Genomic DNA, 23,869 nt, shown 5'->3' on the forward strand with positions numbered 1-23,869 from the left:
TACACATCTTCTTCTATGCCAGCTAATGGGTCCAATCTGAGATTTCAATAAAAACACCAAGTGGGCTGGCTGATAAGACATTAAGTCATTAACCACTTCCAGTGGTCTTCAACGGCAGGGGTTTGTACACGTTGAGAATCGATCAAAAGCATGGTCATCCACTTATATGGGCCCATAAATAGAAAGCCCGTTAGTTAAATGTGTGTAAACATGTATTTTTAGTTTCTGTGTGGCCTCCACTTGTTTTGGACCGACAATTCAAAGGCCCATTACACTATGTAATAAAAGAAAAAAACACTAAAAAAGTAAACGCCATTATTGAAAAACACACGCCTCTCTCTCTCTCTCTCTCTCTATAGCTGTTTATTCATCTCCCCAACCACAACAAACCAACTTGCTTTCAGGCTTTTCAGCTTCTTCGCTCTGTCCAGGACAAGAGCATCCTGATTAAAAAGCAAAATCTTCTTTTCGTTTAACTTGTGATTGGTTTTGTCTGAATAATATTTTTTTTCTTACCGAACAAAAAAAAAAACTTGCAGAAGAATGATGAGAAAGCAATAACCCTCCAAAACACATTTATTCTAAAGCCTCAAACTTTGGAATATTCCATTTCATCTTCCTTCCTTCCTCTGTTTCTGTTCTTTCTCTCTTCTCTGTTCCTCGTAACAGTAAAGCTTCATCAAAGGCTCTTCCTTTCCTGATTCCTATCGAATTTCTGAGTTCGAATTCATCAAACGATCTGTTTTGTAGATCTGGTGGTGGTGATTGATTACCAAAATCGTCTGCTCTGTTTTTCGATTTCCTTTTAAAGTAACGCTGCTCTGTTTTTGGATTCCTGTAAAGTAACAAACTTTGAGAGAGGGTTGGGGTGTGGATTTTTGTTTCGACCGTGATGGATTTGGATGATTTTCGATCGGTTATGGAGAACGCTGGTGTTGATGTTTGGACATTCATCGATACAGCGATCCTCGTGGCTTCTCTTGATTACGGTCAAGAGCTGAAGCGGAGGAGAGATAACATCGTCGAGCGTCTCTACGCGACGTCGATGGCGAACAAGTGTAGGAACTGCGATTTCGGAGTCGGAGGAGGAGGAGAAGCAGTGGTTGCGAGGGCTAATGGGAGTGTTCACGAGGAGGAGGAGGAAGGGGAAGAAGAAGAAGATGTAAGAGAGAAAGCCGTTAATGATGGTGATGACGAAGAGGGTGAGGAGGATGATGGTTATGATCCGTTTGCTGGTTTGTTTGATGATGAGCAGAAGAGTGTTCTTGAAATCAAGGAGAGGCTCGAAGATCCTGATCTGGTCAGCTTCTTCTCTCTTTTGAATCTTAGATTGATTCAGTTTTGATAAGACTGAATTGTTTGTTTGTGTTTCAGTCTGAAGAAGATTTGGTTGAGCTGCTTCAGAATCTGGATGATATGGAGATAACATTTCAAGCTCTTCAGGTAGTGTTACTTGAATCGAATTCAAAAAACAACCCTCTTGCTTCTTCAGTTATTCATAGTTTTATATCATGTCTGGACACTCTAGGAAACTGATATTGGGAGGCATGTGAATAAAGTTCGGAAGCATCAATCGAACGAAGTTCGAAGACTAGCTAAACAGCTTGTCAAGTTAACGATCAGATTCCACAAGAAGCTCCTCTTGCTAAAATTCAACATGAACCACTACACTACTAATTCACCTTTTTGTATTTTGTTGTGTATGCAGAAAATGGAAGGAAACAGTGGATGAATGGGTCAAACTTAACCCGCCTGGTGATCTTGAACCTCCGAGTTTGATAGGTTAAAAAAAGAATCTCATTGGTCTTCTTTATCTTTCCCTAAGAAAGAAATTAGCTCAGATACAATCAATCTCTTCTTCTTCATTGTAGCTGATGAGGACTCACCGCAGCAGAGAGCAGCTCTCCGTAATGGTTACCGTCAACAGGTTCCTGATTTTGGGTATTCACCGGTTCCTCAATCTCAGAGTAAGTTTTGTTGAACTTTAATCTTTATATACATTTGTAATACAATCTATAAAGCTTATTCCTTTTCCGGTTTTCGACAGATGGGTATTCAAGTTCAAGCAGGAACAGTAACGTTAGTAGCGAGCCAGAGAGGAAGCCAAGACCTGTTGCTCCTCCTCCTAGGAGAGAGTCTCCTTCTCAAGCTAAACCTTCTCGTCCCATTCAGGTACCAGCATTGTTCAAACTGTATTCTAGTATCTTTCTTCAAAGTGTCTAGTGTCATGAATTTGATATGGGGATTATACAGAGGGAGAAGGAGCACAAAGAAATTGATTTTGACTCAGCTAGGAAAAGACTGCAACAAAACTACCGACAAGCTGAGAATGGTTCTGTTTTTTTTTTTTTAGTTTCAGATTATTTACTCAATTTGGATTGTTTAATGACTCTTTGTTTTTTTATGGTTTGAATGCAGCTAAAAAGCAAAGGACTATACAGGTGATGGACATTCATGAGATACCTAAACCTAAGAAAGGTGGATTTTTTCCAAGAAGAGGCGGCAGTTCTCAAGGAGGTGGTAGACACTGGTAAAATTGAGTATGAGAGAGAACAGAGAACAAAGCTCTGTTTTTGAGACACAAGAAGAAAGTGAAATCTTAATATGTTTCAAGAGTTTGGAGTTAAGTTGGTCGGTACACTTGTTTTCCATTTTGTTGTTACTTTTTCTTTAAAAAAAAACATCTGATTAAGAACATAATTTTCTTGGATTTTATGAATAATAGTTTCGAAAAACCAAGGTTAAGGTAATTTGTATTTTTTGTATTTAGCACAAATGATATATGCCTGTGTCTAATTCTTTATAGAAAATGAAATGATTTTCTTGGGAACTGATTCTTTTTGTTTAATTCCAAATAAAAGGTTTGACCATTTTAATGTTATGTTTTCGTGCAGATTCACGGGTTGCTGCAATTTTTTTATCAATTAATGTAAATTCAATTTCTGATTGGATGGGTCAATGCCAAATCCCCGAAAATCTTTGGATGTGTATGTCGAGCTTATCTTTTAGTTTATCGTATAGTTTAATCTCAGTCGATATAAGAAACAAACGGATATTTCTTTTTGACTTTATGCTAAAGCCTTGAGACTCGCATAATGAATGAGACACATTTTTATTATTGATTAACCGAATCATTGTGGGTACGCATAAGCTGTTTTGCTTAATTATTGTTTTATACCGGGAAATAACAATAATTAATTTTAGCATCTTTAAGGGAACGAGACAAAATTGCCTTTAAATAATTAGATAATTTCCTTTGTTAATCTATTTTGAAGTACTTTTATTGATGTTTTCTTTTAGTTAAGTGTCCACTGTCCATTGAGAAGAGTCAAATGGCAAAAGAATAGTCCACCAAGCATCTCCACATGCACTCCACAATTTCACTATAAACTTTTCTATTATCCTTTTTTTTTCTTTAAATGACATAAAAAGCAGAATATGGTTTACTAAACTCCATTTTAAAGGAAGTTTATAAGCAGTTAGCAAGAAAAAAGGTATTACATTAGATACTAATTTTGATTAGTGCTTGTTGACGTGTTTAACACCTACTTATAAGTTATAACCAAAACCATATACCATCCTAGAAGTCTTAATCTCTAGAAGTTTAATTAGTCGAAATAATGTTTAATTTATCATATCATTCTATCTCTCCATGGTGGCATGATAAACTCTTGGAAACCACGTGATATTTAAACTATTTAAACTTAGAAACCACATAGCATAATAAACTACTAATTTAGCAAGCAACTGCCAACTGCAATTCGATAATGGAACCTTCATGGACACTAAACTACACTTTCAAGTTTGAACCAATCCGACCTTATTTCGCATTAACCGGATTTGGTTTACCATAGACCAAACCGGTTTCTACGATTTAAGGAAAACACCCCCTTCCTCATTGGACTTGTGGCTTTGGCTTCCTAATGTTGTTCAGTGTTCACAAGCTTTCTCCATCTTAACTTCCCCATCTTCTGTTGTGATTTGTACACTCCGAGAATAGTGAGCTCAAACAATTTAAAGCATAACGCTGGCCATGGTTAGAGCCATTGAAATTTTGACACAGTGTGTTGTTTGCGGTGTTAGGTGTAATTTTGATACAATGTAATTTGAACTCATGTGAACTTTCTTTTTTGTGAATCGGGAACTCAATACCATATCCAAGAGTGTTTCTGGTGTAAAGCATATGACAATTTCTTTGATTTACATCATTATACTCGATTCCAAAAGATATAGTTATCCACAAAGTGCCACTTTGATAATCCATGTTTTCTTTCGTTATAGTATCTATCACGCTTAGGAAAAACTGGTATATCAAGTCCGAATAGAAAAAAACAGGTATTGTAGTTAATAACTTTGCTAACTAGTGTTTGCTAAAAATAAAACTAGTACTAGTACATGTTAATTGTCTGAAATAAGCATTGTAGTTAACAACCTTACTAACGACTACATTTTAATTGGTGAATATAAATAGTAAAGTTAATGTTGGCAACAAAAGCTTTCTGTCAGAACTATTTAAACCAGTTTGTGGGGCTGAGCTACAAAAGAAAACAATGAGACATATTCTTTTGAAATTGCATCGAGAAACGAGTTTCCATATGAAGTGGTACTGGAGGCTTTATTATTTGATTAGATTTAGATCTAGTGGACACCTGATTAGCCTAATCATGTTTAACAAACAAAGCAAAACTCGTGAAAACACAATTAATTTAGTGGTAATTAATATATAGTATAGGAAAGTACAAACATATGTAATTTTTATTCAATAAAACAGATTATTGGACAAAGTATTAAGTTTTTTTCTTGTAATAAAATCTGTAAGATTAAATCTATAATTAAGCTCAATAAAACAAGTTTTATATCCACCAAAAAAAATTAAATCACTAATTTCAGTTTTACAATATTGTATGGTGTATGGTGGTGGTGGTAGATTGGTAGGATGCTAAAAGATTGGATAATGAACCAAAACTGTCGATTCTCCTCCCCATAAAAAATTCACTCTCCCCCAACTATCAAAATCTCTTACCTTCTTCTTCTTATTCGTTCTCAAGTTTCATTTGGTTCGCTGCCGACTTTGTGACATCTGGCAATGTCGAGTAAGCTTATCCAGCCACCACCACCAATGGCAGCTTCACGAGAAGCAATCCCAAGAAGAACAGGAAACGCGAAGATGTTACTCTCTTTCAGCGATTTCAATAGCAAAACGCTGAGTTTTAGTGACAACCCGTTTCGTCTCAGGCCCATGTTCATCGGAAAAGTCACAGAACAGAGCTCTGCTTCCTCCCCAAACGAACAACAAGTAGATGAAGAAGAAGAAGAAGAAGATATTACTGTTCCACAGATTAAAGAAGAGCTCTACGAAGCTCTCCAAGGTGAGTTTAGATTCAAATCATTTCAAGTTCAGTAGGTATGGTGCAAAAGGTTTAAGAGTTTGATTTCAATGTTTTTTGGGGGGATGATGATGATAAAAGGGATCAATAGAGGGGTCTTCGGAGTTAAATCGGATAAAAAAACAGAGATCGAGCGTCTGGTGAAACTATTAGAATGTCGGAATCCGACGCCGGAGCCGACCGGGGAGTTAGACAAGATCGGAGGTTGCTGGAAACTCATTTACAGCACAATCACTGTGTTGGGCTCCAAAAGAACCAAGTTGGGTCTTCGAGACTTCGTCTCTCTCGGAGATCTTCTTCAACAGATCGACATTGCTCAGGTAATAATAAATCAAAAAGCGGATTCAGACAGCTTTTCCTGGTAATGATGGCGTTTTAATTTATTCTTTTTATTTTCTTTAACAAAGGGCAAAACAGTCCATGTGTTGAAATTCGATGTCCGTGGATTGAATCTACGCGACGGCGAGTTTAGAATCGTCGCCAACTTCAAGATCATATCTAAAACGGTATGTTTACAATTATAAACTTTTTTTTGGCTTTTTATGGTTTTAGATTTGCGTTTTGATGGATTAGCGTTTGTGTGTTTGTAGAGTGTTGAGATTACTTATGAAAGCTCAACAATCATGCCAGATCAGTTGATGAATATTTTCAAGAAGAACATGAATCTTCTGCTGGGAATCTTCAACCCTGAAGGACTATTTGAGATCTCGTATCCTTTTAATTTAATTATAAAACGTAATCTCATTAATAATCTTTTTAAATCTTGATTCCTTGATTCTGAGAACTTTGGCAGATATTTAGACGAAGATTTACAAGTAGGGAGAGATGGAAAAGGGAATGTGTTTGTATTGGAGAAAACAGAGAAACCCTAAAAGTCTTTTATACGAGAATGTCTACTTCATTTTTTCAAACTCATTTCTATAAGAAGAAATGCTTGTTCCTCAAGAAAGAAGTTCAACGTTTTCTTTTGTTTTGTTATTTTCTGTTGAGACATTTACATGTTCTTTCATATTATTTAGGGTAGGTGGATCGCTTTAGCTCTTTTCTAAGTGATTTTTGTCTTGAGAAAATTTGTAACGATGTATTGAAAAAATTGATAGCTCAATAATACTGTACAAGTAATTGGATTGATCTTATTCAAAATGGTTATAGATTGCTTTTTTTTTGCAAACATTTACTTAGCAGAAACCAGCTTATCTTTTGTTTTGTTTTGTTTTGTTTTGTTTCGGGCACTCAGACTCTATGCTTCTTGGTTCCTACTTCATATTCACTCTCGATAAAGAGGGAAAAGACACTGAACTTAAACGATTAGGAACGAGGAGAGTACCTTGAGAAAAGCTTAGTGTATGCAATGCGAACTGGTAGAGATTAAGCTGTGCAAATCTAGATTTACAGGTCATACAAACTTAATGGAAGTAACCAATCCATACTCAACATTTTAGACGAGAAAACTAATGTATTGTTCTTAATTCTTATGTCGTGCTGTAACCATTTTTCCCTCTTGCATAAGAACTAACAATAAGGAAGGATAGTAAGGACGTATTAGCTCGAATTTATCTCCTCGTTACTGGTTTCAGTTGGGCTTAAACTTAAACAGTATTGGACATCCTTACTTCTCCTTTTAACAGTTATCAAAACATAGGTTGTTTTGGCCCAAAGCTTATTATTGACGAAGACGTTATTAGATTCTTTGGAAGATTCGTTAGGAAAGTACAAAAGTGTACAGTTGAGTAATGCATCACACTCGATGAATAAGAAAAAGAGACAGATAAAGTCGGTGATTCACTGATTCTGTCCGGCGGCAACTACACATTTAATGTGTGTACATGAGTTGTTCTTTTTTTTTTTTTCCCACCAAGTTTTATATTAATAAAGGGCCAAGGCCATAACACGGCCGAAGCCCATGGATTACAACAAAAAGCTAAAGCCCAAAGCACCACATGCTAGCATTCAAATTACAAACCGGTCCATAGGCCCAACCCAAAGAAACCGGTCGGTTTTGACCGATCCACACGTCAGAGAGGGGAGACACGTGGGTGAATCCTCACCGTCAGCACGCCAAAGCGTTGCCCTTGCCTCAATCTGACCGTGCCCGCCACAAACCGCCGCCGGAACACCACGAACCACCTACGAACTCGATCGCCAGAGCTCAGAACCGCCAAGCCTCCAAACGACCCAACACCGTTCTTTACCGTTGTCTTCACGTCGGAGAGTTCAATCGAACCTCGAGATCTCCTCCGGCTTTGCACCACATCACACCCTAGACACGCGGATCTAGAACCATGCTTACTCTCTTTTAAACTCGTCACCTCACCGAAGCGTTTCCTCGTCTCACGAGATCTCCTCCGCCGTGACCAAACCCAAACTACACGGCATAAACGCCGACCTTTACCCAAAACGAAACCTAGTAACTTTCACCCAAACGAACACTGGGTTCCAAAGCGGCAGCGCAGAGCTTTGGTAGCCTCCGCTCTCCGTAACCAAAAGCCGACGAAGGTGGATCTAACGAAAACCCCTTCCTGGAAGTTAGATCCGGTGACTGTGGAGCTAGATGAGCCTCCATATCCCGGAAGAAAACAAAACCGACATGCAGACATCTCTCTCTCCACCGAAGACCTCGAGACGACAGTGTCTTTGTTCCAACACCGAAACATCGAAAGAGGTGAGGTCGGAATCAGAACTTGGACAAGGCGGTCGTTGAACGGACGGTAGAGAGAGCGGAGGAGACCAAGAAAAACTTGCTTAGAAACCGACTCCGGCGCCGGTATGGCACTCACGCGCCGACCGCGCCGGAGTCAAAAGAAAATCTCTCATGTGTGTACATGAGTTGTTCAATGGGTCATTTTTTCAAAGTATTCATTAAATATTTTGGGTGATTTAGTTGGACCGACCATTTCAAGTCTTTCCAACCGTAGGGATAGGCCTGGGTATTCGGGTCGTCGGGTCGGGTTCGGGCCGGGTCCTTTCTGGTCCGGGTCTTTCGGGTCTAGGAATTTAAGATCCGATAGGGTAATTTCAAAATTTCGGTTCCGGGTCGGTTCGGGTCGTACCGGGTCCGGGTCGGGTCTTATATAGTTGGATCCATTCGGATAACTAGAATTTATCGGTTCGGTTCTGGGTCGGGTTCGGGTCGGATTCGGTTCGGGTTCGACCTAAAAAATACCTAAAAATACAAAAAAAAATCTGAAAATATTAATATATCCGAAAATATTTGACATTTTATTTAAAATTTGTGTTTTTATTATATTAAAATGTGTATATATACTAAACTATGCAAGATAGAACAATAATTGGTTGTCTCCTAGTGGTTGACCCCTTTGCTTTTTAGACAAATAACCCGTCTTCGACTCTCCCATTGATTAATTTTATTTAATTTATATTATTAATTCGGGTATCCGTCGGGTTTCGGGTCGGGTCGGGTCCAAGACCGCTGATCTTCTACAACAAGACCCGATAGGATAATTTGATCGGGTTGGTTCCTATCCGGACCGGGTTTTTTCGGGTCGATTTCGGGTCGGGTCTTCGGGTCCGGGTAAAATGCCCAGCCCTACGTAGGGACAGACGGACGAGTAAAGTAATTAACTTTGTGATGTTATGTTTTTGACACTGTGGAAGTTCATCTACAAAAAAACTAACCAATAATATACGTTTCCTTCCACTTACAGAAATAAAAATAAATTGAAAACGATTGCTACTTGCTAGTCTTCATACGTATAATTTAGATTTGAAATGTTACTAGTTTGTGATGTATTGTGTATTGCCTGCAACCTGATACTTGATTATAATTCTCATATAAATGAATAATAGTTTCTAACGGCGAAAAGTAATTATAACTAGGACATCCAAACAATATTTATAAGGAAAAAAACCAAAAAAATTGAAACAACGACCAAAATATAATTTGATAATTCTTTTGCTTAAGGACAAAAAAAACAGCAATCACAAGCATCCTAAAGAGAAATAGAGACACGGATAGAACTAAAGTACACAGAGACTTCTTGACACAGCCAAAAGGTTCTAAAGAACCATATAACAACAGATAGTTTCAATTCCCATAATCAACTAGGGAAAGAGACTCGTAAACAGACTCACCACCACGAAACAGAGAGCATAGCCCTTAGAAGCACTTCCTGTGAACAATGGATGGACCCGACTCGTCGTACTCTCCCTTTGAAATCCACATCTGATTCAGACAAACAAGCGAGTTTAAGTTTCAATATCTTTTCACGCTTAAAAGGTTTTAATAAAGAATCATAAGTCGCTTTCTATACCTGTTGGAAAGTGCTGAGGGATGCAAGGATGGATCCTCCAATCCAGACACTGTATTTCCTCTCAGGAGGTGCGACCACCTTGATCTTCATGCTGCTTGGCGCGAGTGCCGTGATCTCTTTGCTCATACGGTCAGCGATTCCTGGGAACATGGTTGAACCACCACTGAGGACGATGTTTCCATACAGATCCTTCCTGATATCGACATCACACTTCATGATGGAGTTGTAAGTCGTTTCGTGGATTCCAGGGGCTTCCATTCCGATGAGCGATGGCTGGAACAGTACTTCAGGGCAACGGAACCTTTCAGCTCCGATAGTGATGACTTGTCCATCAGGTAGCTCGTAGTTCTTCTCCACTGACGAACTGCTCTTTGCGGTATCCAGCTCTTGCTCGAAGTCGAGAGCGACGTAAGCAAGCTTCTCTTTTATGTCACGGACAATTTCTCGCTCCGCGGTTGTGGTGAACATGTAACCTCTCTCGGTGAGGATCTTCATCAGAGAATCAGTGAGATCACGACCAGCTAGATCGAGACGGAGGATAGCATGAGGAAGAGCATAACCCTCGTAGATTGGCACAGTGTGAGACACACCATCACCAGAGTCGAGTACAATACCTATTAAAAACATCCAAAAACAAAAACTTTTAGCAAAGACATGTAAAAAAACTAAAACATTACATGTTATAAGTTGAGCACTAACCGGTAGTACGACCACTGGCGTAGAGAGAAAGAACGGCCTGGATAGCAACATACATGGCAGGGACATTGAATGTCTCGAACATAATCTGAGTCATCTTCTCCCTGTTGGCTTTAGGGTTAAGAGGCGCTTCAGTGAGAAGAACAGGATGCTCTTCAGGGGCGACACGGAGCTCGTTGTAGAAAGTGTGATGCCAGATCTTCTCCATGTCATCCCAGTTGCTCACAATACCATGCTCGATCGGATACTTCAAAGTGAGAATACCTCTTTTGGACTGAGCTTCGTCACCAACGTAAGCATCTTTCTGACCCATCCCAACCATGACACCAGTGTGCCTGGGACGACCAACAATACTTGGGAAAACAGCCCTGGGAGCATCGTCACCAGCAAAACCAGCCTGTGCATATATAAAACAAAGCTAAGAGGTCTGTCTACAGCAAAAAAAAAAAAAGATAAATAATAAAACAATCTTTAGACTCACCTTCACCATTCCAGTTCCATTGTCACAGACAAGGGGTTGAATGCCCTCACCATCAGCCATCTTTCACTGGAAAATGAAACCAACGCAATTAGATAAGCTCAACAAGTGAATGCTATGTATATCCTACGAGCTAATTCGTTTATTTTTTTAATTTCAAACAACACTGAATACATTAGTAAGAATCAGATTAAGCTGATACATATTCACGATTGATCAAATCAGATCTCGAAATTTACTTATAAACCATCATCTCCGTTTCAGATCGAAGTTATAAACCTAGATCAAGCGACGATTTAAACAAAAGGACGAAATCATTTCGAGTTATACAACTTCACTGAGCTTGAGAAAACGAAATGAAACGGCGATAGATCGAGCCAAAGCAATAAGAATCATCGAGAGATCCATAGATCTAAAACACTAAGAGATCGACGATTCATTCAGATCGATACAACCCTAGCAACCACAAACGAAGATACTAACAATCATCAGATAAAAGTGAACGCATGCTTCACAGATCTAGCGAATCGGCGAAGAGGAAGCAGCGATAAGTATAAGGAGTGCGAGCGATGAGTGGGAAATAAACGGATCTAGACTCACCTTAGCGAGGAAGAAGAAGATAACTCAGAGAGGACGATTCGAGAAGCAGAGCGGCCAGCAGCTACGCTAATGAAGTGAAACGAGTATTTATATGAGCGAAGATATAGGTAGGAGTATTTTTCACTCTTTTTCTTCTTTTTTTTTATTAATTTTCTGAAAATGCTATCGTGACTTGGCTTGACACTTGTTTTATCTCACGGACGCTTGTTTTCCCCGTTGGATTGTCGTAGGGTTTATCTCGACCGTTGATTTTGGATTCACTTCAAAGTGACTGATCGTTACGGCTAAGCTCGGCTCGGATTCTCTGTGGTTAGGACAGCGTTCAAACACGAAAATTAAATATTTGACAGCGACTGTTGTTGGAAGTGACGAAAGTTGACGGAGATATTATTATTATATTAGTCCATTATTTGGGGTCAATATTAGTCCAATTTTAAGACTGCTAAATTTCTCATGGTTCAAAACTATTTATATATGGTCTCTCTTGAAATCTTGATGATACGTTTTTCTCGTGGTTCAAAATTTTTAATGTATTTAAAAACATATACATACATTTATATATGTGTATACATATTTTAGATTGTTTGATCAGTATAGTCGCACAATCTGTTCTGTCCATTGGTACTATTTGGCAGATGTCCAAAACTAACGAGTTCAATATTTCAAACGCTAATCACCTTTTGGGATGTTTAAATTTATGAAAATTAATATTTGCAAATAAAAAAGTTTCATATACCACGTTGGAAGCATGTGCTAAGTTCATACACCCTTACCAATTAATAGTTGGAAAGTGGTCTTGATTGGTTGGCAGCTTAAATAATCAAAATTAGTTATATGACTTCTAATTTATGTGTCACATTTGATTTCCTAGCATTTTTTTTGTCAAATAACCTCGCTGATATAATTACAAAGACTGTTTTAAAAAGTGAGGAACTAACAAAAACAAAAGTAAATTCAAAGCTGTCATAATTTGTAGTTGTATTCAAAGGAAAGATAAGTTAAGTGTCCACTCCTCCCATTTTCACTTTTATGTTTGGTTGATTGCATATGCTGAGTTGCATCTTATCCTGATTAGACATGAAAATATCACTGGGTTCGTCAAAATAAACGGGCCGACTTATAGTGGACTGAGAGAAGATCAGAAATATATCTGAGATTCGACATGTTGCCGTTTTCGGCCCAAATATAAACCTTATCATCCAATGGTCCAACTATCTTCACGAGTTGTCACGTTCAATAACTCGTAACAGTTTACCAGATAATTAAAAGCCTTTCTTCTTTTAAACAAATATGTTTGTGTTAACAGTGGGTTAAAAGCTTTATCATATAAAAAGACTTGTAAACTCTTCAGAGAATTCGCGTTGAATCTGAAGAAAAAAGAAATTGAAACACATGTTCTGTGTGGTTGCGGTACCGTTCTTTTGTGTGCTTTTTAAGCTAAATGTAATTGTGTCTTTATCCGCGGAGGTTGTCAGAGTTTGACGTACGGTGATAAATTAACAGAGGTTGCGCATTTTCACATGATCCAAGTGGTAGATCATTGGATAGATTTCAATTTGAGAATAGTATTGTCATATAAATGTCATGTACGTATAGAGCGAAGTCGCAAATCATAAAAGCGATGTTCATGTATATAACATATATTTACAATATGTATGGATTATATACGATCAATAATGTTCAATCATTAACCAAAATATTGGGTTTTTGGAACGAGTATGTTCGTCGATGCGTGCATATGGATATGTTATAGATTTATAGGTAGTATATTACATTAATATATGTGATTCGAAATAATCGAGACCCTGTCCAGGCGGGACACACCGCACGTGTACGTGCACGTGGACATGAGTACACACGAATGCATGAACACATCACATGTCGCATATCCATCGTAATATACACTCTAGCATTTGTCACATCGTTTAGGCCATCTTTGCTTGTTATTTTATTCATTCCCACACGGATGCTTTGACTAATACAGCGTTGCAGGTCACCAAATTACAGTATCTATACTAAACTCATTACAATAAGACGTCCAGTACAAAACAAGAAATATAAGTCATGCATCAGTAAGTACTAATCTATAGCTCATGCGTTATTAACTTTTAATTAATGACCTAAACTAAAGACCTAACGATCGAGACAAGAAGCTAAATAATTAAATTCGAGTCAAGGACCCTCTTGTTCATGAAAAGTATAAATCATCACATGGGAGTCCAATAAAGTTATTCAAAGTTTGAATGAGAAACAAGCGAATATAATTTGATTTATTTTTAAAACTATGCAGAAAAATGTTCCAGCCCCATTCACTAACCCCAAAAAAACGTTCAAAGACCATCTGGAATTCTTAGGAGATATCACATCAAATCCGTTGCTAAATCGCATCCACGATCGACTACTCATGACATTATTCTACAACTTTACGAAAGGATAGATCCAAAATAATCAATTATTTGTATAGTTCCAATCTTAATCACACGCTTTAGTTATAACGTATACTTTTAGCGACTAACCATTCTTTCACGCACGAAAACACATTATTAGTGTACTTGAATGATTATATTTTATTTCAATATCATTCAAAGTATATGTTATAACTAAAACGTGTGATTAAGATTGGACTTATGCAGTTTAAATTCCAAGTACTGGAACTATTAATAGTATACCAAACGAGTCAGTAATTAGCCTGTATTTTGATTGGGACTTATATCTTAATAATTGTAATTACTGATTTCGATACAGTATATACCATCATCATTTCGGATCAATCAACGATTATAACTTAGTATGCGAGCCTTATGAGAAACTTAAGCATGGGCGCGCGCGGAACATTCCTTTTTGTCAGAAAATCAAAAAGAACAATGATTGTTTGTACTGCAAAAGACCCTTATGTCTCCACTTTACAGTTACGTACATGCACCATCTCAATGGATCTAGCCAGTTCCAATACTAGAATCTTAAAAACAAAAGCTGGTCTATCCATATCATTGATTTCCCAGAAATAAATCGAACTAAAATCCTACTTACATCCGTTTAAACCAATATTAAACCACAAAACCTAGAGAAATAAAAAGAGACTGGTTACTTAAATCTTCTGAGGGTCAAGGAGAAGATCGAGTCGTAGTAGTACTAGCTAAACCGATGTCGTTATGTTTTCTTGAAGGACCAGAAGCTGGAACCGGAAACTGACGTGGCATGGACCCCAAGAACTGTACACTTTTGTGATCTTGTACTTGACGAGTGTGATGATGATGAGGTGGTGGTGAAACTACGTCGTTTTGCTCCGGTGGTGAACTCGTGCTAAACAAGATCGTGGTTCTTGCTCCACTGCAGCAACTCAAAAGGACAAAAAGAATACTGAGAATAAGTGTTGTTTTCGTGAGTTGATTGGTTCTTGATATGGGGTTTCGAGAAGACATATTTGATGGATTAAAGATTGGAGCCGATGACGGGAAAAAAGAGAGCGAGAGAGAGTGGGAAAAGATTTGTGTTCGAAGCGTTTTTGAGTGGAATTGTTTAATACTATTTAAAGGAGTTTTTGGTTGATGGGTGATGGAATGAAAAAGAGGAGGCTGTGAATTGATGACAGCAAGATTCATGGGCACGTCGAGAGAGAGAGAGAGAGAGAGAGAGAGAGAGAGAGAGAGAGAGAGAGAGAGAGAGAGAGAGAGAGAGAGTGATTGAAACAGTCTATTAGGATGTTGACTTATGGTTTTGTTTACTTATGGTTCTATTCGTATGTTTTTTTTGGTATAAGACCCTACACAACCTAAAACCATTATCATGAATTTACTAGTTTAAACAGTCTATTAGGTTGTTGTTCAAAAAAAAAAAACAGTCTATTAGGTTTAGGGATGTTGCAATGGATGGTCGATTTAGAAATAATAGTAAAATATGTTTTATGAAGTCTGCAAGTATTATTAAAATTGGTTCTGTATTTAGGAAGATTAAGGAATAGGAAGATTACGAAATGAAGTTGAAATGAAGTTGAAGTGGTATTAAGAATATGATAGTTTAAACAATTTTCGTTGATTTGTAACTTTTTATTGACCCACAACGAATTTCAAAAAGAATAGAGGAAGACTTCTTTACAGCTGTCTTTAATTAGGTTCACGAGCAAGTGTGACATATATTTCAGAGATTTTTAATTTTCTTTGAAAAATATATCTTTTTGTCGTTATTTCATGAGAATGACTAATATATTAGGATCCACCAGCAATGAAAAAGAAAGAGATGGAAATGGCATTAACGATAATTAGTGATGGGAAAAGCCTTTTCACTTCATGTTATGTCAAAAAGAAAACAATTATATTCATCTGCTTTAGTCCGATATTGTGTACAAACGATCTCTTACAATCAGTTGAGCTAGCTAACGCATTTGCATAGATGTTGTATACTTAGATATATAATATATTGACCTTTTACATAGACTGAGACGTGACTTGACGATAACTCGATACAGCAACCATACCACAGACACGGAACAACCAATTCTAAATCGTTGCCACAAAATATCATATCCACTCATAATTACCTCTTCGACATGTTCCACAGTGTAATCTCGTGGATTATACTAAACCATGCAGATCTAATAAGTTGTATCCTCTTTCGGGGCATACGTATATAAATGGAATGACCAATATTGCCGACAAGATGTTACAAGAATAGAAGGAAACTGAAAATAGAAGGCAACAACCGTAGTTATGTCAGAAGAACAACAAATGATAATCTAAAGCTAGCTTGTCCAAGTTCCTTTTAGCACTTATGTACAACTGTAGAGAGAACAAACCCATCTCTGACACTTACTAGTGTTATATATCATGAGATAATTTCAACATTAACGTTTTTTTTTAAATAATAAATAAGGGACAGACTAATCTATGTATTATTGGTTATAGAATTAGTGATAGAGTAGTTACAACTTTTTTGGTTTAATTGTTGTCTGATTTAAGAATGAAACTCTAATTCCTTTAATATGTTTTTGGAGAGCTTTGCGAAACAAGATATTATTTATTCTATACTCCCTCTCTGTGAATTTATCATCATATTGGTTAACAAGATTACCAATTAAAGCAAAACTACCACCTCTATAACTAATTTGATTAAATAGAATATTTTTATTGAAGATTGTGTTATTGGGCCCAAGATGTTTTTTTAAAAGCCCAGCCCAATACTAAGACAGTACACATTTTACCGTCCACACTCTCCCTCCTTAGGGTTCTTCTCTCCGATCACTTCTCCGACGCAGCAGGAAATGACAAACTTCAGGAAGCTCGGCCGGCATGCGGGTCACCGTATCTCCATGCTCAGGTACCCATTCTCTCCTCTCTCTCTCTCTCTCTCTCTTTTCCCATGTAAAAAAAAAAAGCTTTCTCCTTTTGATTTCGAAGTGTTTGGTTTCGATCAGGACACTGGTGTCTCAATTGGTCAAGCACGAGCGTATAGAGACCACCGTCACTAAGGTATTGATTCCCTCTTCCTTCCTCCATACAGTTTCATACTCTTAACGTTTGATTTCTGGGTTTATAGAATCTACGAATCTCCCTGCATGTAATGTAACTCAATTGAATTCCATCAGATTGATTGTTTGTGTCTGTATTGGTGAGAAAAGGAGACTCCTTTCTAGCACATTTTTTATTGTTGAATTTGCTTCTTTTTTTTTTAATTCACTTTGAAACTTGTCTATAGTGATTAGTGATCACATATATTGTGCTAAAGAAACGTTGTGTGTGTTTTTTTTTGGGGGGTAAAATGTTAAATTTTATACCAAGAGTTTTAATTTTTTACAGACATTACAGAGAAACACTGGTAGCAGAGAACGCAAGAAATTAAACTAACGTTGTGTGTTTTTGCAGGCTAAAGAGGTGCGTCGTCTTGCTGATAACATGATTCAACTCGGTAAAGAGGTATGTTGGTTGATTGATTTATTCTCTATGCCATTTTTGTTTAGATATATCATCCAGTGAAGTATCTGCTTGGTTGAAAGATATATAGTTTTTTTACTTCCATTAAGTATTTTACAGTTTTTGTATCTCGTTATCTTATAGTATTGGATAACTGCATCTTGATGATAACACTTTTATCAGGGCTCACTCGATTCGGCAAGGCGAGCAGCTGGTTTTGTAAGAGGAGATGATGTCCTTCACAAGATTTTCACTGAACTGGCTTACCGATACAAGTGAGTTTTCTTCAACTCTCTTGTGCCCATTGTTAGCTGTTGTTGCCTAAGCGCTTCATTTGGATTAATACGATTTTGTTACAGAGATAGAGATGGTGGATACACGAGATTGTTACGTACTCGCATTCGAGTCGGTGATGCTGCTCCAATGGCCTATATCGAGTAAAATTAGTTTCTTCTTTATCATTGCTACTGTTTACGTTAATGATCTACGTAATAAGTTACTGGTGAACTAAGTGGGGCATATACTTTGGGCAGGTTTATAGACAGAGAGAACGAGCTTAGGCAATCGAATCCAGCAACCCCTCAACCACCACAACGTGTGCCGTTGGACCCATGGGATAAATCCCGCCTCATGAAGCAAGTTGCTCCACCTAAGGAGGAGAAGATCTCTGATACCGAATTATAATGTGGAAAATAATTACAATCTTCTTTCTGCATCATCCACTATTTACCATAATATGTTTTTACCGAGGTAAACAATATATTTAGGCTTTTTGTTGTTAGTTCTGAACATTTACAATGGTGTCTTGAATGCATCAACAGTTCTCATGAGTCTTTTTTTTTTTTTTTTTTAATTTTGCTATCTTAAAACTGCAAGTTAAAGTTTAATCTAATTTCAATTTGAGTAAAAAAAAAAAGTTTCTCTTTTCACTTGCTTCTACTACAAGATCAGGTTTGAGTTTGTGACCACTCATCTCTTAGTGTGTGGCCCTGTGATCTACCAAAACAGTTGACTCATGTGTCTAGTGCATGGGGCCCTGTCAACTTAAATATCTTTAGGTGAACCACTTAAAAAGAATTCTAAAAGCATGATCAATAGTGGTCTAACAGGCTAAACCCTAAATTGGTCTAACTGCATCCTCCTGACTTTTCTACAGCCAACTCTCAAAAACATTGAAATGATGGTGATGATGATGTCTAGGCTGAACAAACTCTGCTTTAACGTCAAGCAAAAGGCATCAGATGCTTCCCAGCTCACAACTAGAGATTTTTTCTCCATACGCATTTTTGATTACATTCCAACACGCTAACCTTTGACAGCTACATACATACAAGTATAAGCAAAAAGGCCCAACCTTAAGAAATTTAGTTTAGATATTCTGAACTTTCAATTTATATAAACTAACGTGAATGCCAAGTTCTTAATCTTTTTTTTGTTCAATCTTATAAATTTTCTCAACTTAAGTACAATGGTTAAAACTTCTTATAATTAAAGCTTTTCCTTTAGTCATGACTTGATCCAACCAGACTACATCAAAGCCCACTCATCGCCTTGAATAAAGTTAGCCACCGAGTACACATGAACATGCTCCTCTGGTATCTCACTGCTCCACGAAACCCTCTGTGACCTATCTGATCCCAAACCCTTGTTCTTAGACTCTCCATAATACAGCGTCTGAAGAGCGAAATCCCCACTCCACGGTAGCCACCCATCAGGAGTTATCAAAGCCTCCATATTGCACCCTATAAACACAGTCCTCGAGTAGTCTTTCCACGGCCTCCCCAAGAAGTTCTTATGCACCTTAGGGTTAGCTTTATACAGCTTCATGTACTCCTCCGTCCCGTTTATCAAACAGTTCAAGAACACGAACCCCGTCGACTGCGACGGGTCAATTCTCCCATGTGCAGTGACAGCGTTTTTCTCGCCCTTCTCGGGGTTAAGCTGACGAGGTGCAATAAGGATCTCGCAGTCTTGGAAGACGCAAGCTGAGTTTCCGAAGATGAAGTCAACGTTCCCTTGGATACGGCAGCTTTTGTAGAACTGACGAAGTCCATGTGCGTAGAGTGTGTCTTGGTTCCCAAGAAACTCACAGTTCTCGAGCAGAGAAAAGTCGCTGTCTGATCTAAACGCCACAGCTTGGTGAGCGTCTGGTCCCGCCGTGTTTTGGAAGGTTATATCACGAGCCATGAATCCATCTCCTACCACTCCTATCACATCAAACATGTAACAGTTTATTATAATTTGTGTAATATTCAAGTACAATTGTCGTTTTAAAAAAAAAAAGAAAATTCAACAAATATTGACAAGAAAACACTCAATCCGTTCAATATTTTCACGCATTTCAAAAGAAATTTATGATATACTCCCTCCGTTTCTTAAAGATTGTCGTTGTGACATTTTTCACACAAATTAAGAAAATTGTTGAAATATATGTAAGTTGTAATTAATTATATCTCTTTAACCAATAGTATTTTAGATAAATAAAATTATTTATAAAATCAATGCAGTTTGCAATTAATTTTCAGCTAAAAATTAGTATAATTTACATTGGAATTGTAAAGTGACACTCTTTGTGTAACAAGAAAATGAGCGCATAGTGATTCTTATTATGAAACAGAGTGAATATTAATTAGCATACTATATAAAATACTTTTTGATTAATATAAGTAAAATAAATAAACAAGCTGTTTTAAACTGAAAATATTTTTTATAATAAATAACATTATAATATATACTTTCACGTGCCCAGTGCAAAACCCACATGATATTTATCCCCATCTAGCTGAATAAAAAGTATAAATGAACAAGAATTTTCAACGCTTATTGGTCAATAAACAAACATTACGTTGCTTTAGCATTAAAAAGACGTTTACTTCATAGTAGTAATAATAAAACTCACCGACAGTTGCAGTGTTGTACGTGGTCATCCCAGGCATCCCGACGTTCAAGGAACCCGTAATGACCGTTTTGCCCATGCCGTCTCCGACGAAGACGACGTTCTTCTTCTCAAACGGAACCCTAACGGTCTCCTCGTATACTCCTTCGATAATCTTGATAACGAACTTTCTCTCTCCGCTGTTATTTGGCGCCGCGTTAACGGCGTCCTGAACCGTCTTGTAACCGCACTCTCCGGTTTTGCAGACCGTCGCGTCTTCTTTCAAACCGGAAGGGAAGCCCAACAAAGCGCCCGGATCCGAGCCCATACCAGGCCCAGTCTTCTCCCAGAACCCGTCTCGCTCCGTCGCTGGGGGAGTCCACGAGGCCAAGTCGTCCCCGAAGTTATCGTACGAGACCATCATGCTGAGCGCGTTGCTGGTGACGTGGATGAGCACTCCGTCTAGAAACGACATCGTTTCGCCGACCTGCGCCGTGTCGTTGACGTACTTGAGCGCTGACCAGGTGTCGTACTGGTAGACGAGGGAGGCGCTCGTCCAGGCGCGAGCGTCTTTGATCCGGCCACGTGTCAGAGCGTAGTCAGTCGATAGGGTGCGGTGTTTGGAGTAGGAGAGGAGCTGGAGACACGTGTTCGCGGCGTTGGTGCGGTTTAGGTTGCCTGCGGAGGCGTCCAGGATGGACTTGAGTTTGGACTGAGCTGTTTCTAGGTTTTGGAGAGAGAGGGAGATCGCTGAGCGGATGATCTGGGTCGGGTTGGGATCCGGAGGGAGGAGACCCGGTTCGGAGAGGGAGGAGAGGCATTGGTCCGGGTAGCGAGTGGCGTTGCAGGCGAGACGGATCTGAGAGGCGGTAGACGAGGAGGGAGTGAGCGGAGGAGACTTGCGGTGGTGGTAGTGATGGTGGGGACGGGAGGAGAAGGAGGTAGAGGCGAAGAGGAAGAGAGAGAAGAGAAGGATGAGAGTGGAGGACATGGTGATGGAGTAGTTTAGAATAAGCCATTAAGAACGGTGTGAATATATATATGAGTATGGAAATGAATTAAATTCTTTTGGAATTGTGAAAAAGAAATTGGAAATTAAGATTTAAAAATGGAGAGAGATGGATTACAGTCACAGACCATTAGAGTCACGGGCGATGCGTAGTGGAACACTAATGCGATGATCATGCGCGCAGAGAGAGGATAGAGAAGATGAGGTTGGCATTTTGTGATTGTCTTTTATTAAGTACGGTTTGATTATACAAGAAAGGAGATCAGATTGTCCGGTTTAGATTTCGGTTTTTATCGGTTTAGTGTTTAGGTCTCAGAGTCAAGTCAACCTTTATTGATCTGACTTTAAAGTTGGTAATTGTTGTTTTCTTTATGGGGTCTCTATGTTTCTCTAATATCGACTCGTAGATCTTAGTTGTAAAACTTTTTACAATAGCATGACTCTAGTAGCTAATGTATTATCTATGTTGGAGTTAGCTAACACTAACCATACGTCTTAGTAGTATATATATGTTTTATGCCATTGGTACAACATAAACTGGAACTATATATGGGTTGCTTCCACAGACTTGGGAAGATCCATCTCAGGCAAACGCTGAAGTTGAAGGAGCTTTTGGTGATAAATGATCCAAGGTTAACTTTCTGATACTTGTTCTTTTTTATCTACTGGAATATATATGAATAATATCACTTGAATTTTGTTACCAACCTTTTTTAATTCTTGGTTACGGATTTGTAGTTGATGTTGTTTTGAGATTGGTGAAACACAAAGGAAGATAAGCGAGGTTCTAAAAGCTCATCTTGTGAATGATGTTGAGAAACATTTCCCTGTAAGAGGCTAATCTTTAGTAGTAGTAGAACAAGACTAAATTCTCAGGGTACACCAGCAGCCATTGGAGACTGGTTTAGAGATTACAAGATACCAGATTGAAAGACTGCCAATAGTTTACAACATAATGATCACAATGTGACTAACAGCATTTTTATTTTACAGTACAATACAATAGGTGAAGATTAGATAGTAGAGTTCAATACAAGTTATCTGAATTACATGCAAAACAACAAAATACAAATACACAAACACATACTTAAAGAAAAATCAAGCAGACATGCATCCAACACCACGTCGAGTGGTCGGAAAAACAAGAAACAGAGCACTGCAAACGATTCCGACCATCAACGGGAAACTCTCCATAACTTGATCCATCTCTTTCTCTTTCCCTGGAACCAAACAACCCGTGACTCTCCTGTCCGAAAACGCGATCGCCATAAACACCAAAACGCTCATCACCGCATGAACAAAGTCGTTAACCTTCAACTTATACCTCTCATCATTCACGGGTATCTCCGCTTCCGCGATCACATCTCCTCCGCCTCCGAACTCAGGCGGCGGCGGTTTCATGAACACGGCGAGTCCACGCGGCGTGACGAAACCGTAATAGATTTTCTCGTCGGCTGCTTTGAAACTGTCGGTGAAGTGGAAGAAGAAGCAGGAGGTCGCGCAGAGAAGGAGGAGGATATGGATCATGAGCGTGTTGATTCCGTTGCAGTCTCCGTCGCGGTAGATGGAAGGGAGAACCATCTCGAACATCAGGAGAGTTCCTGTCGGAAGGAAGTTGACGATCATCGATGTCTTTGAAACCGTTTTTTGAACTCCTTGTGCGACCATGCGGCGTTTGCGGCCTCTTCCTCCTCCGGCTGCGGCTCCTGGGGGAAGTGAAGGAAGTGAAGAGATTAACAAGGGTTTGGGCGAACGAGAGGCTGGTGATGGTGATGGTTTTTGCGGCGTGTAGACTCTGATCCCGACACTTTCCTCTGTTTTCTCCATCTTTTAACTTTTTGCGTGTTTTCTCTGTTTTTTTTTTGTGATTAAACAGTTTCTTTGTCTTGTGTGAAATGGAATGTGTCAGTTTATATAAACAGTTATGTTCCGTCGAGACTGTAACTGTTTATATTTATCAGAAGAAATGGTCTGTGGAAACAAGAAAAAGGGCAAATCAGACTTCACAGAGGAAAACATAACCGTTCTTTCTGACAGGGTGGGTAGAAGAAATAAAACGACTTGATTGGTGTTTAAACCGAATTTAACCGTAAGAAAATTGAGCCGCGTAAACCGTAATCCATGTGGAAAACCAAATTGATAATCTTCATGGATATTTTGAGAGCTATGACAGTCAAGACTCGAGAGAAGAGTGTAAGTGTAACATATACATACATAAAGAAGATAAAAGGGATAATGTTTCTTACAAATGAACAACATTTTTTTTCCCCACAAATTATTATCATCCATAACATGTCCTGTCTAATGCATTTCTGATATTCAAATCCAGTTACCATTTATTTTCTTTTCACACGCACTTGTCATTGGAAACAGAAGATAGTCAGTGTGTGAAAAAGATAAAATAAAAACTGAAAACATATGGAAAACCGTAATCCATGTGGAAAACCAAATTGATAATCTTCATGGATATTTTGAGAGCTATGACAGTCAAGACTCGAGAAGAAGAGTGTAAGTGTACAACAATACATACATAAAGAAGATAAAAGGGATAATGTTTCTTACAAATGAACAACATTTTTTTCCCCACAAAATTATTATCATCCATAACATGTCCTGTCTAATGCATCTCTGACATTCAAATCCAGTT

General features: G+C 38.4%; 7 protein-coding genes across 8 annotated transcripts; 3 read left to right on the forward strand and 4 right to left on the reverse strand.

Annotated features, from left to right (window-relative positions):
• Window positions 1–316: 316 nt before the first annotated feature.
• LOC108848022 (probable mediator of RNA polymerase II transcription subunit 26c) lies at window positions 317–2,830 on the forward strand. Its single transcript, XM_018621426.2, has 8 exons — window positions 317–1,300; window positions 1,375–1,443; window positions 1,529–1,611; window positions 1,709–1,782; window positions 1,872–1,967; window positions 2,048–2,172; window positions 2,254–2,332; window positions 2,419–2,830. The coding sequence occupies exons 1-8, from the start codon at window positions 893–895 to the stop codon at window positions 2,532–2,534; spliced, it is 1,050 nt and encodes a 349-aa protein (XP_018476928.1). The 5' UTR covers window positions 317–892; the 3' UTR covers window positions 2,535–2,830.
• A 2,073-nt stretch (window positions 2,831–4,903) lies between these two features.
• On the forward strand, window positions 4,904–6,575 carry LOC108844482 (fibrillin-5, chloroplastic). Its single transcript, XM_018617750.2, has 5 exons — window positions 4,904–5,369; window positions 5,469–5,707; window positions 5,795–5,893; window positions 5,978–6,096; window positions 6,181–6,575. Exons 1-5 carry the CDS (start codon window positions 5,087–5,089, stop codon window positions 6,257–6,259), a joined length of 819 nt encoding a protein of 272 aa, XP_018473252.1. The 5' UTR covers window positions 4,904–5,086; the 3' UTR covers window positions 6,260–6,575.
• A 2,689-nt stretch (window positions 6,576–9,264) lies between these two features.
• Window positions 9,265–11,581, reverse strand: LOC108847559 (actin-7). Of its 2 annotated transcripts, none has more exons than XM_018620828.2 (5): window positions 11,433–11,581; window positions 10,836–10,901; window positions 10,358–10,751; window positions 9,659–10,272; window positions 9,265–9,570 (listed from the first exon to the last, which is right to left on the reverse strand). In XM_018620828.2, the coding sequence occupies exons 2-5, from the start codon at window positions 10,893–10,895 to the stop codon at window positions 9,505–9,507; spliced, it is 1,134 nt and encodes a 377-aa protein (XP_018476330.2). In that variant the 5' UTR covers window positions 10,896–10,901; window positions 11,433–11,581; the 3' UTR covers window positions 9,265–9,504. The 2 variants fall into 2 exon arrangements, with proteins under 2 accessions (XP_018476330.2, XP_018476331.2); XM_018620829.2 differs by lacking the exon at window positions 11,433–11,581 and adding an exon at window positions 11,163–11,283.
• A 2,655-nt stretch (window positions 11,582–14,236) lies between these two features.
• On the reverse strand, window positions 14,237–14,961 carry LOC108847560 (protein IDA-LIKE 3). Its single transcript, XM_018620830.2, has one exon. The coding sequence runs from the start codon at window positions 14,852–14,854 to the stop codon at window positions 14,537–14,539; it is 318 nt and encodes a 105-aa protein (XP_018476332.1). The 5' UTR covers window positions 14,855–14,961; the 3' UTR covers window positions 14,237–14,536.
• Window positions 14,962–16,597: 1,636 nt separating this feature from the next.
• On the forward strand, window positions 16,598–18,168 carry LOC108846224 (uncharacterized). Its single transcript, XM_018619449.2, has 6 exons — window positions 16,598–16,745; window positions 16,843–16,897; window positions 17,291–17,341; window positions 17,522–17,613; window positions 17,698–17,775; window positions 17,872–18,168. Exons 1-6 carry the CDS (start codon window positions 16,690–16,692, stop codon window positions 18,020–18,022), a joined length of 483 nt encoding a protein of 160 aa, XP_018474951.1. The 5' UTR covers window positions 16,598–16,689; the 3' UTR covers window positions 18,023–18,168.
• Window positions 18,169–18,713: 545 nt separating this feature from the next.
• On the reverse strand, window positions 18,714–21,406 carry LOC108848058 (probable pectinesterase/pectinesterase inhibitor 51). The gene is made up of 2 exons (XM_018621466.2): window positions 20,238–21,406; window positions 18,714–19,545 (listed from the first exon to the last, which is right to left on the reverse strand). Exons 1-2 carry the CDS (start codon window positions 21,202–21,204, stop codon window positions 18,866–18,868), a joined length of 1,647 nt encoding a protein of 548 aa, XP_018476968.1. The 5' UTR covers window positions 21,205–21,406; the 3' UTR covers window positions 18,714–18,865.
• Window positions 21,407–22,166: 760 nt separating this feature from the next.
• Window positions 22,167–23,064, reverse strand: LOC108846447 (protein DMP9). Its single transcript, XM_018619676.2, has one exon. The coding sequence runs from the start codon at window positions 23,047–23,049 to the stop codon at window positions 22,321–22,323; it is 729 nt and encodes a 242-aa protein (XP_018475178.1). The 5' UTR covers window positions 23,050–23,064; the 3' UTR covers window positions 22,167–22,320.
• Between the last annotated feature and the right edge of the window lie 805 nt (window positions 23,065–23,869).

Source organism: Raphanus sativus, chromosome 3, assembly GCF_000801105.2.
Source record: "Raphanus sativus cultivar WK10039 chromosome 3, ASM80110v3, whole genome shotgun sequence".
Taxonomy (NCBI): domain Eukaryota; kingdom Viridiplantae; phylum Streptophyta; class Magnoliopsida; order Brassicales; family Brassicaceae; genus Raphanus; species Raphanus sativus.